The sequence below is a fragment of the Vipera ursinii genome (genome assembly GCF_947247035.1).
Source record: "Vipera ursinii genome assembly, chromosome: 4".
Taxonomy (NCBI): domain Eukaryota; kingdom Metazoa; phylum Chordata; class Lepidosauria; order Squamata; family Viperidae; genus Vipera; species Vipera ursinii.
The window spans coordinates 65,596,039-65,611,998 of NC_139514.1; the positions used below are offsets into that span (position 1 = coordinate 65,596,039).

The following is a 15,960-nucleotide window of genomic DNA, read 5'->3' on the forward strand; positions in this document are numbered from 1 at the left end:
GGGGGTTGGACAAGAAGACCTCCAAGGTCCCTTTCAACTCTATTATTCTGTTATTCAAATGTTCTTACAAAGACAGTTGGATGAAAATAACAGATGCAGAAGAGGCAACAGCAACCAAGATGGCACTGAATTACAAATCTGAGAAAGAGCAGTGCTGAATAGAGGGAAAACTCCAGGGTTCTTCAAGACTGGCTACCACAACTGCAGCTGAAATCTATATTTTAAAGGGCACTAACCTCAGCAATTTTGATTTCCAATTTAAGCACTGATTTCATGTCCATCTCTGCATGTGAAGCATTGGCACCCAAAAGGACTGCGGTATCAACCATGAACTGGAACAAGGCATCTCTGTACTACAGTGGGGTAAGAATTCAGACATTAATACAGCAAAAAAAGACAATAGCTCAAGTAGATAACATTTATTACCTTATTTTACACTGAATGGCCTAACATAGCACATTATTTATTTATTTTTATTTTTAATTTCAGTAACACTATTGAATTTTAATATTATTTAACGGGTTGTGTAAATCATCGCAAATATTAATTAGCATTCCATTTGCATTAATTAGCAAACCTTGAGAAAGTGGATCCGTAGCTTTCTTCAAAAGTTTGGTTTTGAAGGAACCAGGGATGTGAACTTCATCTGTACTTCCTTTATCTTTCTATGTTATCAGGGAATATTTATCTATTTATTCAGAAAACTAAACACAAGAAGAGAACTCAGACTTGTGCAACATATGAATGATGGTAAAATTGTACTCAGCAAGACATCCTTGGTTGCAACTCATAAATTAACAAAGAAGATTGTGCTGCAAATAATGGTCAACATTGAAAAGGAACAGGGTCATGGAACAAGGCAAGGTTCTACTGATAATAAGTAACTGACATATTGGTGTGTTTATTGTGCAGAGTAGGGAGAATATGTTGAAATATTCAATCGCTATATACCATTTATTATCTTTCCCTATATTTACCTGCTATGTTGCAAACGATATGTAAATTACTGTATAGATAGTAAGTGACAAGGTATATATTCTCACATAATTAAGATTTTCTTTCAGCTCACTTTTCATATGGTTTATGTAAATTTTTAGCAGAAATATCATTTTTATACCACATATAGCATACAAAATATTGAAGAATGAACAGTTTCCAAGCCTGGTATTCTGCAGATGTGCTTGGATTTCACCCACAGAATCCAGCTAGCTTTTGGGAGTTTTAATTCCAGATAGGCTGAGGAAAAATTGTGAATGTACTTAGGTAATTGAGTAAATAACACTCACAGATTTAGCTTCTGTGGTATTATCCAGATAGTCTTCTCGTGCTGATAGAGTCAGAGATGCTTGGTCTAACTATATAAATAAAATAAGAATACATTAGATTTACAAAAACACAATTTGGACTATAGTTCTATAACCAGACTTCAAAAATAAACCCAAAGATCTTAGTGAGACTACTTGTGAATAGATTTGTAGCAGTATCGCAATGCCAATATCTAATGTAGTATTATAAGTTAAAGGAGGTGGGCAGAATTCAGAATTCAGGAAAATGTCCACAAAAGCCTTCTGTTTATTAACTTTTTTGACAAAATCTATATGTAAACCCTGAGAGTTCTAATTTTACAATCAATTTTTTGCTTCATCCCAAAAATGTGAATATCTCACAGCAAGGCAATCTAAAACCAACAAGTTTCTTCAAAAATTAAATAGAATATAGCAATGTAGTTTCTGTAAAGCAGATTACTGAAAATTAAATTAGAAATTACTGTAGAATGCTTCAGGAATACTGTTACATACATTTTCCAATGTTTAGTCATTTACATATATACATACTAATAATCAGATGTCAAGATATTGTTGAACACAGATGTAATGTAATGTAACAGGTTTTATAAATCCTGTTAAAAATTAGCTGAAGGGTTAGTTAAATACAGATTTAAAATATGCTGTACCTTCTTACATATGTGGCTAAGGAAGGAATTCTCTGGGATACAAATAAATAATTTCATTTGATTTTAAAATAAATGAACTCAAAAAGTAAGGCACAGCTTCAGGCCTTCTTGCTGATGTCCACGTGGTATTACAAAATTGCATTTCTTCTTTCTTGTTTAATTTTGAATGCTAAGTGTCTATCCAAAAGCTTACAATCTATCTGCATGGCTTCCATAATTGTACCTTTATATACATTTATATATAAAGTGAATAATTAATTAAATAATACATCTATGATGTGCTTATTATCTCTAGGTTTGTTCCTATCTTTTAGATACCATTAAAATCTGCATGGGCTCCTAGACATGTTATAATTAAGACAACAATATAATAATAAAAAATATATTGCAGGCCCAGCATTGGCATACAGTCACCATCCCAAATGCTTTCTATAAATGCTGTATTTACTAGTTTTACTACTTTGAAGAAGACCATCAGGGCACTGATTAGACTCCAGGGAAGATTGTCACATAATGCAAGTACCACAATGAAAAAAACATTGGCTGTAATACACAGGGGGCCCATTCCCATTACAGAGTTTGTTGAAAAGCATACATCAGATCATTCAATTCCATGTGAAAAAGGTCTGGAGGTGCCCAGCAGCCAAGCCATATAGGGCTCTTCAAGATAAAACTAGCACTTTGAATTGCACTTCAACCAATGCAGAATGGCTGTTTCTTGGCTGTGGTGGTTCACCTGCAAGCAGACTACAGTACTGTATTTTGCACTATCCAGCTTCTAGAGGGTCTTTAAAGCCAGTCCTGTTTAGAAAACATTGCTACAGTCCAATTGCCAGCATCTCCTGCTCCAGGTTAAGGACAGAATACTAAATAATAAAATGAAATTAATTGAAAATGCCACCTGTATGGCTTCCTTAATAATACCTTTATGATGTGCTCATTAGAAGCCTTATCATCTGAAGCCACATATAATCGGATGAAAACAGAATTACTGTATTGTCCACGAAGAGTAGCAAGGGTCTGTAGCATGCTGAACTTCCTTTCTGACCACAGACCTTCAGGCCCAATGTTTGATTCCAGCACAGGCCAGCGAAATGGAGAATGCTTCAGCATGTTGAGAAGTGGTTTTGCATCAGCTTTTTCTATCTTATCTGGGAGAATGAAAAAAAATCAGTCAGCATAAGGCAACTTGCAAAGAAAATCCACTTCTAAAGTACCTATGATCTGTCTGTATATTGTTGGCAACAAAAGCCTGCTTTCCTATCATTATGTATATTTCTCTACATCAAGTGAAACCAGAGATTTAGGCTAAAAATCAGCCACTTTGAATAGCTTGTCTTGGCACAGAGAGCAGAAAAATGTACACTCTTGCCATCTGTCTGTTCAGGCCTTGACTACTGCTCAGTCACTGGCAACCTTCAAAGCAAATGCAAATCATCCAAGTTTCTGACTCAGTATGATGGATGGTCAGGTGCTCTGCTAGCTGGCCAGCATGTACCAGATTATGGCACTTCTGTATGGTTCTACTGGAACCCTGATTAATATTGGCCATTGCTGTACATAATAGCAGAGGGCAAGGCAGTCTATCTCTACTTCAAATTGCAGTTTTAGGTAGCACCAACAGTAACATAATCTGGCTGTCAGACTTCAGCCCCTCACTTTGAAATTAAGTTGCTGTTTTGCTTAGACGACTCTCAGACACAATTCAGCTATATTTGCTGACAAAAATGAAACCATGTGCAAACAGATTTATTCAGTGGTGGGATTCAAATATGTGAACAACCAGTTCTCTGTGTGGATGCCACTTCCGGAAGTCCATTCTGGGCCTGGGCAACAAAAAAGTAGCTACTGGTTCTGCCAAAGTGGTGCAAACCGGCTGAATCCCACCACTGGATTTTCTATAAAGCCTATGCCTAGGTCTGTCTCCCTAGATTTAAATTCTAGGCTTTATCTTCTCATCTTTGTGTCAAAATATAGTTGGAGGGCATTGGGGCACCTTTGTTGATATAAGAATTTTCTCTGGTCTGGGAACTATTTGTTCTTTCTTCACTTAATTTTTTCTTACACTGTCTCTCCCCCCCACCTCTCTCTCTGAGTCTGAATGTAACATGTTCTTCTTCTCCTTTCTCTTTCTAATCACTAGGTGTCTGAAAAGTATTTCCATTCCAGCTAAATGAGAATCTCTCCTATAATTTATGATTCACTACTCACAAATATGTAGGATCTAGGCTACATATTGATAATCATGGACTACCTATATGGAGATGTCTTTTTTATATATAAATATTTTCTTGAATGTAAAAATGGTAAGACCTAACCCCAAAAAATGGTTGGCAGAGCTAATGAACTATATTACCTGAAATGGAGGATTCAGTGAATTCTCTGGGGTGCTAGTATTTACTAAAGGCTACAGTTGTATTTCAAGACTATTTTGGATTTGTGGAAAAGTGAGAATAAATGTCAATGAGTAGCTCCACATATCTGGGCTTCACTTAGTTTCTGATGGCCAATCTCAGAAACTGTGACTGAGTCATTTCTTCAACGATGCTGATTTGGAATGTGTAAATCATCAGCTTGAAAAATATGGTCCTCCCCAAAAATGCAATATTTGGTTTATCGACAAGGTGTCTTATCAGACATGTTTCAAGTGGCCTGATCTCAATAATATAGACATAAACCTTTTCTTGGACATTGAATATAGTTCAGTTTCCAAAGTTTCATGTATGCAGGTGGAAGAAAAGAAAAGATGATATAAAAGAATGGTGGCATCTTTCCTTTTTGTTTCTACTGTGTCATAATTCCTCAAGTTGCTTTTGGACTACAAAAGATTAACCCACCAAAATCTAAAGATATGAACACAAATGTAACCAATGTAATCAGTGCTTCATCCCAGCACCTATCAGATCTCATGGGAAAAAATATTTTCCTACTTCTCTGTGGCAAAGCTAAAATTCCTGCTATATAATCCTTCTTCATTTCTTTTCTTTTATTTCTTCCAAAGAGTTGTTGAGGCATCATAGATGAAGTGTTAAAACTCTAAAATTTTATTTAACATCTCTCATTATTCTAATACATTATTATTTGATATTAGTTCTTCTTCCCCAGTCTTTCTATGCGAATCAGAATCCTTCAATCTTTCTTTTGTACCCCTCCAAAGTGTTAATTAAATCACTTTCTATTCCATCCTAACATGACCATGAACTTAGTATTCTTTTATAATAAACCATTTATTCAAAAACCCTGTTTCAATCTTACTGTTCAGTTCCCCTTCTGAAATTACCATACTGAGTCACCAATCGATCTGGTATTTCCTGGTGTGTTATAATACATTTGTCATTGACACCATCCAGTATAACAAATGAGCAATAAACTAGAAAAAGCGACATTAAAGATTACATGTCCCTTAGATATACATGTTTCATACACAAATATCAATAGTAGCCTGTGGTATTATAGAGTTATTTACTGTAAGTGATATAATATTGCACAGATTGAAGTGCAATCAGAAAAAAGTGCCCATTGCACATATCTGGAATGTAAAATTCACTGCACAGGTACACTAGGACTTTCTAGATTGTTTTGTACGTCTTTTTTTCCTAATAGAATTATGCACCATATAGTTCCAGCAGTATGGAAATAGTTACTCACTCTCATTCATACATGAAGAATAAAGTATCTTGGCCTTCTGTACAGCTTCATTGTCTCGTCTTTTGCTAAGCGGTTTTTCAAGGAGAGCTGTCAAAGAATAGATTTTTTTCCAAGATATTTATTATTATCAGAAAACAGATCAGAATGCCACAATGTAGATAAGATGCCTGAATTCTTGGGAATAATTGTGTAAATTAGATTGGCTGCCATGGACATTTTTGATTGAGCAACTTAGAAAATGTTAAACTACACATGATGAGAAATGTTAAGAGTTCCATTTAATGTTATACTCTGTTCTAGAATGTCATCATTGACATTAGAATAGATAGTAACACCAAAGAGACCGGCTGAAGAGCTCTCTCCTACACTTGGTCCAAAATGGTAACTCTAATACAATCTTGCATTGTAGAACACTCCTATTCAGAATTCTAGTAGAGCCAGCAACAATTATATCACATCAGATGTATTTTCACCTTTTATTTTATTGGTAAAAAAAGTGATGATGTTGAGAACTTTTCGAAAAGCTTCATTCTTCTATGCTTATTCAACCCAGATTATAATTAAATATTGCTCTGTTTCTTATATTACATGATATATTGCATTTACTATATTATATGAAAGGCTGGAAAATAATTCTAATTGCATAATACTTCCTTAAAGGAAGAAATGCCAGATGTTATTTAATACAAACGTTTGAAAACAGAATGAGCATATATACAGTTATGACAAAATAAAGGATGGAGGAAATTGGCTATTATTGTTATTTTGAAACATAAATAAGAGAAGAACTTTTAAGTATTTTTCCCTTTCGTAAATGATTGAAATACCAAAGGAAGTATATCAAATTAACACTAATGCAGGGGCACTCTAGAAATGCAGGGCTTGATCTGGCAAAGTTAAAATCGTGCCTGAGAGTTTTTTGCTCCATGCTTCTAAGTAAAACAACTACACACAAGGACATTACACATTTTGAAAGAAATGTAGAAGTCAATTATCTTGCTCCCTTTCTTTAGCTGCCACCTTAATTTCCCTGAAACCACTCTAAATATTTTGACCTAGTTATCTATAACATATTCCAGCTCAATTGACTCAAGCCAGGATTTACATAGAGCTGGAAACAAAAAATGAAAACACCAGGTGCCAAAGTCAGTATTTAACTGAGCTCCAGAGTAGTGAAATGTCATAATTTGTCTCATTAGTCATCTGTGCACTCCGATGCAGGCTCAAGGGATTCATGCTCTCTTGCTTAAACTATTCAAATTATGTAAAATTTTGTAAATTCACAGAATTTACCTAATCTTGCCAGAAAGGCAAAGAGACATCTGTACTTGACTTAGAAAGAGAGTGTGTGTGAAACAGTCAATTCGATGCAGCAGTTAAGGCACCAGCTAGAAACCAGGAGACTATGAATTCTAGTCCTGCCTTAGAACTAAAAGGTGGCTGGATGATTTTGGGGCAGTCACTCTCTCAATTCCTGTCACAATAGATGGATCAACACTTGGTTGATCTGTTAAAATAAAAAGTGGAGCCAGCACTTGTGGAAAATGCTAAGGGAGAGTAGGAGAGAGAGAGGGGGGGAGAAACACATATACACATACGCAATAAAATACTGAGTAGATTGAGTAGAATTTATGAGTTGGAAGATCCAGTATAAACTCATTTTCCAGCAGAATATTCACTGGCTGATCCTGTTCTTTTATACTTTATACTTTCTCTCACCCCTGCTTACTTCAAAGGTTTGTTGTAAGGCTATTATGGGAAAAACCATGATTCCTTGACCATGAAATAGAAGTAATCAAGAATAATCAACCCCGTTTCCATTTTCCTTCATAATACAGTTACTTCTCAAAAGCAACCATATTTAGTATAAGAATAGATTGATGTCTTTTCCCTGAGTTACTATTTCTCTACTTTAAATTGCATTTTTCTTTGAATTTGGAACTCAGATAAGAATGAATTGGATGGAGCAAGGGAAGGGAAGAGTGTGGTGCAGATAGTGTTACAAAGGTACAGTTAAATGTTTAGGATCTTTAGAATAGCCATCATCAGTTGGATCTAAGCCTAAACAGGATACACTTTATCCTAAGAGTAAATAGTAATCATATCCTGTTAAAATGAAGTATATCCTCCACTAAAAGCTAAATACTCCTACAGGATTCTTTTCCTCACAGAAAAAGAACTATTTTGAAACTAACTGTATATTTGTGGTAAAGTGTTACCTCTAATCTTACTTGCTATTTCTAGCCCCTGCCACTTTCCCAGCCTACAAACAGTCATAGTTTCACTGTAGGTTTCATACCCTTCAACTTCCTTCACAAATTAAACTTCTTTCATTTAATTTATGAAGGAAAAAAATCCTATCTATGAAAATTCAGACCTAAAATATTTTAGCTGTGTTTTTGTCATATCAAGAGTAAAAGTGGTGGGGTGGGGTGATGACATTGCTGTTTCTGAGATTAAGCCAAAAATTTCCCTGTCAGATTGTGTCCCCTGAATCAATATTACTCCTCTTTCTTCTTTTCAGTAATTTTAAGTTTGTACTTTGAGGATATTTGCATTGCTCGAGCACTGTTTTCTTGATGCCATTTTTATTTGGGAGAGGAAGTTGTTTTTGGCATTAACTGTCATTCCATATGGTTACAACACATGGAAAGTTATTGACAAACCTCCATTACATCTATGAATCAATATATTTTAAGAAAATGTAGGCTAACATATATTCATAGGAATAAAATAGTCACAGAAAATGGGCAAAGAAGAAGGTGCAGAAAGCTGGGAAACATTGTTTAGTAAGATTTAAATTCTGAATATGTGATGTACATTATTTTACCTTAAAAGCTAAATGTACAACTTTGGGACAAAACACTGAATTTCACTTTATAATTTATTCAAAAGGTGGCCAATTCACGTCAAACCTTTCCGTCAGGGTTTATTGCCAGACTTTATGTAAGGTGCCCATTTTCTTCATCTTTGGCAGGTAAAATTTTAACCCCAATATCTCGATGGAGCAAAATTTCTCCAGGTTTCACTAGAAAAACCCTCAAAACGTTTTTAGTATTCTAGACCTAGGAATCATTGGGCATTTTGAACAATGACCCTGTTGTTTTCTTGGATTTTTTTTTTCACTCCAGGGCAAGAATAGCTATTATTGACTCCAGAATTTGCAGAAAAATTATTCAAAGTGATTATTATTACAACTTTTTTAAAAAACAACAATCCTCCCCATGAGAGCAGTTGAAATATACCATCTCTATCTCTTTGCTGTGATTGCTTAGGAAAGCAGAGTGCAGCTGAAAAATCAGTTAGCTAAAATCAGTTACTTTTCCCCAATTTTTCTTTCCTTAAATAAAATCTGTCGTGCGTAGGCAAATAATTAGCAGAACAAAGAGCTAATCTCATCATACTCTTTTCTATTAACACTTCTCTACCCTAAACATATACAAATCGTACAGGCAAGCACAAGTTATCCTTCTTTCTATTCTTATGTTTTTAGAAATATTTTCAACTATGTTAGTTAAGCAAGGCTTTAATCATTTTTTTCTATAGGCTGTGTCATGTCTCCTACTTAGCATGTTCGAGCAAATAGGTTTATCATGTTGTAAAAGTGTGTTTGTTTATAGCTGCCTACTGGTCACAAGTTCACCAGAAGTACCTCTGTGTCTCTCATTGCCTATGTGGTTGATAGATGCAAAAAGGGACAGTCTACTGGTGCTGATAAACTGCACCAATAATATTAAGATTACAGTGACAAGCACATCAATACATGCAAAATGTACACACTCCACTCAAAGTTCAAATGAACAGTCCAAAGCCATTGCAATCAATGCACTTTCAAATGTATCTTAAAGGTTCAACTTCAATTAACCAAACTAACCTTGTATCATTGTACTAGTAATTTGCATTTACAAGACCCAGCTTGCATTATAAATCCTTCACAAAACTGTGAGTACTTTGACTGTACTACCCGGCTTCTGCCAGGACTTCTTTCTACAAAAGCAGAACTGAATCCAGAATAGCTCCTTACTGAAACACATATTGCATATTGTCTTCTGCTTTGTCCTAGATATATCCTTTTATAGATAAATTTGAAAGCATGAAAAAAACCAAGAATAATACTTGGAAGCTGCAAAACTTTAAATCTTCAGGAGAAGATTTAAAAATAATAGCAATTGAAATGGTCCTCCTTCTGATATCAAAACATTTTGAACATCTTTGGTAGTTTATTTATTTATTTATTTATTTATTCGGTTTATATACCGCCCTATTCCCAAAGGACTGAGGGCGGTTTACAAGGCAAAATTTAAAAACAATCCAATATAAAATTAAAATAAATTAAATTAACTATGATAGACATCTTTGGCTAGGCAATTCAATGTTTTTCTCTCCCTCTTAAAGAATCGCTTGTCTTCAAGATGAAATCCAGGTTTCTTGATTTTGAAGGTAAAGACAATAACTCAAGGAAAATGAAATAATAGGCAGAAGTCTTTTGAAAGTAAAAACTAAGTAAATGTAACCTTTAAATTGCTTTAAAATCATAACATTAAATACTACTGACTTGTTACAAAGTGGAATACTCATTAATAAACCAATATTCAAAACAATAAGGCTTTTATCTCTACATGTGCAATGCAAGTAAAATAGATCATCAGTGCCTTTAGTCGGATGCTTGGCCTATTGAAGGATCAATATGAAGGAATTCCTTTATGTAAGTTAGTGCATGGTTGACCTTGTTGTAGCTCAGAAGTTAAGGAGGATGAAGCCTGGCTAACACCAGTTGAGGAGCAGTCAGGGATTATCAGAACAATATACTAGACTGTTGAAGAGCCATCTCAGAAAAGTCAACAGCAAACTTTAGATATGATTATGAAGAAAAACAAGTCTACAAAGTCACTGGAAGTCTTTCTCTGCTTAATTCTTTGCTATCTTTTTAATACTAGGCAACTTTGCATTTTATGTATCTCTCCTACATAGATCAAATGCAAGGCACATTGTGAATGCAATTTATCTAGAGTGAAATGACTTTTTACTTTGTCTGGATCAAATTCCATAAAAGATCCAATCTGTGAAAACTTTGGGCAGATTTTTCTGAATCTGAACTGTAGTTCACCGGCAGAACACTACTGCATTCAGAAGGGTCCATAGTTTGGTGCCAGGATCTTAAGAGTCAAGATTTGCATCAGGAAGGAAGGAAGGAAGGAAGGAAGGAAGGAAGGAAGGAAGGAAGGAAGGAAGGAAGGAAGGAAGGAAGGAAGGAAGGAAGGAAAATTTGCCTTATTGTTCCCTCAAGGAATAGTTAATGTAGATAATACTGTGATAAATGGACTAATAATCTGTGCCCCTTTCAAGCAGGTTCCCATGATCTGTTTTGTTCAGCAATGAGTTACTAAAGTAGGACCTACATTTTTTTTAGAAAACCTCAAACTTAGAATTGTGGCTCCCCTCTCCCCCCAGGAACTTATGACTTGACAAACACAGAGACTTTAATTATAACATTGCAACAGTACACTAGTGCATTCCAGAAAGGATTATAGTCCAAACTCCAAAAACAAGGAGATGCTGAAGACAAACATCTGGAGTATTTAGGAACACAGAAAATGCTAAGTATATACTTTGCTTGCTGAAAATAAAAAATGGAACCACAAGTCTCTAAAATTAGGCTCAACATTTTTATTCTTGTGCTGGTCCCTTCTTCATAGCTCTATGGATGGAAAGGAGGGAGGGAGGGAGGGAGGGAGGAAGGGAGGGAGGGAGGGAGGAAGGAAGGAAGGAAGGAAGGAAGGAAGGAGAAAGTGACTACTCAAAATATAAAAAAGTTCAGTCCTGCATGGATATGACAAAGACACAGCCTAGCCTAGTCTTCCCCATCTTTCCAGATGCACGGACTCCCCTATCATCAGTCAGAATAATTAATGGCAACACTCCTTGGTCAAGATAGGAACTGTACTCCAATCCATCTGAGAACATCAGGTTGGGAAAATCTAGAGTAGGAGTTGAATCTATTCCCTGGGACTACGGGTATCCAGATAGCCTGCCATGTTACACACTGTTTTAAAAGTAACCACTGAATTTTACAAATGCACACCAAAAAGTCTTAAACATTCTTTAAAAGGGAAAGAAGCTATTTTCTGAAGGTTGTTTCCAATTACTTAGTTTCCCAATATCATGCTTTTAGTAACCATTTAAGTTTATATTACTGTTATTTGCTAACAGTGATTTCTTTACGAGTCAGTTCCCTTTCCATGAGAATTAGAATCTTAAACACATTTTCCATTTTCATTTGTGAAATGAGATTGAAGATGAGATGACACTGTCTGTTCCCAAATGACATTTAATTACTATTATTAGGTGCCTTCAAGTGAGATTTTGATACCTGGCAACAAAGTTTTCTTGGCAAGGTTTTTGGATGTAGTTTGCCATTGCCTCCTTCTTAGGGCAGAGGAAGAGAGCCATTGGTCCAAGGTCACCCAGCTGACTTTGTGCCCCAGGTGGAAATAGAATCTATGGTCTCCCAGTTTCTAGTTTGAGTTTCTAGTCTATGCCTTAACCATTATATCAGACTGGCTCCCCAACTCGTTATATATGTGTTTACATTCTCAGTTTTTTACAACTAAATATTCAAAGCAACTTTTGAAGCATAAAGAAACTGTAATGGCAATAAAGCACTTTCTCTTTCTAGATACATAAATGTAAAAATTAAACTAGTAAGAATATCCCTTTCAGTTGAAACTGTGCTCTGTATTTTAATAAAAAATATTAAATATTTCAAGTACTTTTAAGCTAAAATACTTTAAAAACAAAACTAAAAGTCTAAAACTAAGGTCACATATCCCTTAGATCAGGGGTGTCAAACTGCCGGCCCGCAGACCGGATGCGTCATGAAGAAATCGCATCCACCCCATTGCCGGCGAAAAAGCTCCGATACATCGTGCAATGTCACGTGATATCGTGAGTTTCACATGTCTGTCTTAGATTTTTGTAGGCCCAATGAATTGCTCAAATTTATCACGTGGACAAATTTGGAAACCATGCAGTAAGGAACATTTTCAAGAAAATCAGCCCTAGATAAGTAGGGCTGCATTTCTAAAACATGGTTCAATTTATTAGATCGTATTATGCCTAGGCCCCAAAGCAAATGTGATAATATTTCTACTAGTTACAAGGCTAGGATTATGCATGCGCTGTATGTCTATGTGCACGTGGACAACTGCAACTGGATCACATCGGTTGACCCTACTCCTTTTTTATGTATGCCCATTCCTCATAATGTTTAAAAACATAACTGTGCTGAGTTAAAACTCAGGTGAATACATGAGGGAAGAAAACTGAAGCAGAAATCATAATCGCTCCTATTGGTATTTAGAATGATGGGTTTTGGAAAGCACAAAGAGAGGGAAAACTAAGATGCATATTTTTGCTCTTGACTAGAAGGATAGATGATCAGTATTACCTTGACCCTTCTCCAAGGGCATTTTGTAATTTTTAAGACTCAAGCATGGGACACATGAAAGGGTCCTGATATAGTTATCTTATCACTGATATACTACAAGGTTAGGCAGAGAATTTCCATTGCAGTGACATGTGTCTTTCTAAAGTACATTTTTCTAAGGAATTAAAAACTGTTTAGAGTCTATTATTCCCTTCCAATCCAGAGTCCTAGCCTCTTTCTGCAAATCTACTTGGTAGTTTGACGATTAAAGCCAAAATAAGCAGCTGGGGGGAATCATGCCGGTTTTCCCAGGTGTGTGTTTGTTTTTGAACTCTACAGGGTTTTTTTTGCAAAATTCTTAGGAGAGAACTCAGTAAAACTCAAATATTTTCTGACATATTTTACAGATATTTCATTTCCTTGCTGCCATCAAAGTATTTCCCTTATTCATTCCTATAATAAAAAAAACTATTTTGTCATGAAATAACCACCATTGTCTATAGTGAGACCATAGAGCAATCAAAGAAGTTTTTTGTTATTTTTCTTAATCTGAGCTCATCAGTTATATTGTAGTTATTGTAATGCCCTGTCACAATAGCTAATGGCTTATTGACAAGCTAGACTAATAAAGAATTTATGAAAGGACCACATGTTTCTTATTATAGCCCCAATAGCTTCAGGAAAATAAGGGATGTGCCCCGGTGCCAGCCATACAATAATGTAGAAATTTGTCCACATTCTAAAATGCTGCACAAGCTGTAATATTATATTACAGTATAATCAGTGCATTTATTACTACTGCTATGCTAAATATTCCTTAGATGGGAATTATTTTTGCTAAAAATAAGGCAAGCCCTTCTTTCTGTTTGCATTGGGTGCATGATCTCATTTATACCTTCTGAAGCAGCTGTTATTTCTCCCTCTATCACATTAAATGCAACAACATATTTAAGGTAACATGTATTTTGGCCTTGATCCCTAAATTCAGCACTCATGACTTCAAATGTTGCTGAATTACAATTCTGAGCATTCTGTGCATTGACTCTGCACAGTTCAACAGACATAGAAAGCTTGTGATCTTCCATTTCAGTTAATTGGACCTGCAAGAACTAAATCATGAAGCTTTATTTATACTCTGTGTAAGCTTTGCTTTCTGGTATCTTACATTTTATTCTTTTCAACGGTAATTATGATAACCAGAAAAATTATGGAATACAGAGATCACCCTGAATGTAATTTATATACTTTGGTACACACTTTGTAGATTTTGGAATTCAAGGAAAAGACAATGAGTCATTTTGATGGAAAATGAAGTTCAAGCACAAGTCAGTTAAATACTATATTTCACAATGCTTGCAACCCCAAAGCTAAATAAAACTGTTCACCTGATCCAACAGCATAAACTCCCAAAACTCAGAGGTGGTGTCTCTCTCTCCTGACCAAAAGAAGTCTGAGGAAATCCTGTGGCTCACATCATGAAGAGCCATGAAAACCTCACTGAGGGAACAAATCATCTCTTTTCCTCATTCCTGGTTTCCCACATAGCCTTTATGAGGACAGCTCATCTAGCTAACCTACACAATTTCTGACTTTTCTACCATTTAATTTGATACATTTGGTTAAAAATGAATTAATACATAAGTATTAAGAAAATTCAAGGGTTGTGAAAAAAAGATAGCTCTCTTATGTATTCAGCTTACAGGAGAGCCAATGTGGCTCCTAAGTACAGTACATTTATGACATATTAAATCATCAGTTAACATAATCCATTATCCATTCAGTAATCATTAAATCTTATATATCTGACTTTTAAAAGCCACAGCTACATTTGAAAATACATTAGCATGAAATTTATGTTTTAAATACATTCATGATGTTCTCACACGTTACTGTGCTATTATTTGGAACTACTTTGCACGTAGCATGCTTCTTAAAACTGACACGTTTAAAAGATTTTAATCAACAATTCAGAATGAAATAGTTATATAGTTATATGATAACATTTAATAGTTATATCAACGTACAATATATGGGGCTCAAAACTGGAATAAAGTGTTCTCATTATCACTAGAATGGAAGGTGCAAAGGGATGGCTTTTAGGAAGTGCTTGATATTGCACAGGCAATATTGTTCACTTCATTGGTGTGGGATAGTGATAGGAGTCACATCTTTTTCAGGCTCTTGGGGTGGTTTCTTTGTTCTCTCCTATTAATTCTAGATTCTTCTTATTCTGCACTGCTGCAAAGCTTCCATAGCCCCAAGTCCTCATTTCCCTGAGGGTTCTAAGAGGCATAGGGACACAGCAGCAATCAGGCCTTTTAAAAATCAACTAAAAAGCAACTATGGAGTAGCAACAGTGGGGCCACAATGCTGATTTGCAGCCAGCTTTTGCACCTCTCATTGGACAGGGAGGGGAGAATTTGTCAGCTTTAGCAATTTGTTCAAAATGATTAATGATGTTTTCTAGCATCATTTAAGGGATGCGGTAGTTCAGTGGGTTAGGACACTGAGCTTGTCGATCAGAAAGTCGGCAGTTTGGCGGGTCGAATCCCGAGTGCCATGTAACAGAGTGAGCGCCTGTTACTCGTCTCAGCTTCTGCCCACCTAGCAGTTCGAAAGCACGTAAAAATGCAAGTAGAAAAATAGGGACCACTATGTTGGGAAGGTAACAGCGTTCCGTGTACCTTTGGTGTCTAGTCATGCTGGCCACATGACTACGGAGACGTCCTCGGACAAGTGCTGGCTCTTCGGCTTTGAAATGGAGATGAGCACCGGCCCCTAGAGTCGGAAACGACTAGCACGCATGTGCGGGTGAACCTTTACCTTTACCTTTTTTTAGCATCATTTAACCATTGTGCTGATATAGTAGTATCATTAACAATAACTGGATGATGCTATAGGTCTTAGCAACTGAAAATCTGTCTGCGGTTAA

At 35.8% G+C, this 15,960-nt stretch overlaps 1 protein-coding gene across 1 annotated transcript in view; it reads right to left on the bottom strand.

The window, feature by feature from the left end:
- PHEX (phosphate regulating endopeptidase X-linked) overlaps nucleotides 1-15,960 on the bottom strand; it is a 95,908-nt gene that overhangs the window by 65,633 nt on the left and 14,315 nt on the right. Inside the window, exons 4-7 of the mRNA XM_083361622.1 lie at nucleotides 5,603-5,689; nucleotides 2,879-3,105; nucleotides 1,287-1,355; nucleotides 237-353 (exon numbers count right to left, since the gene is read on the bottom strand). Coding sequence (XP_083217748.1) covers nucleotides 237-353; nucleotides 1,287-1,355; nucleotides 2,879-3,105; nucleotides 5,603-5,689 — 500 coding nt within the window. The remainder of the gene's footprint in view (nucleotides 1-236; nucleotides 354-1,286; nucleotides 1,356-2,878; nucleotides 3,106-5,602; nucleotides 5,690-15,960) is intronic.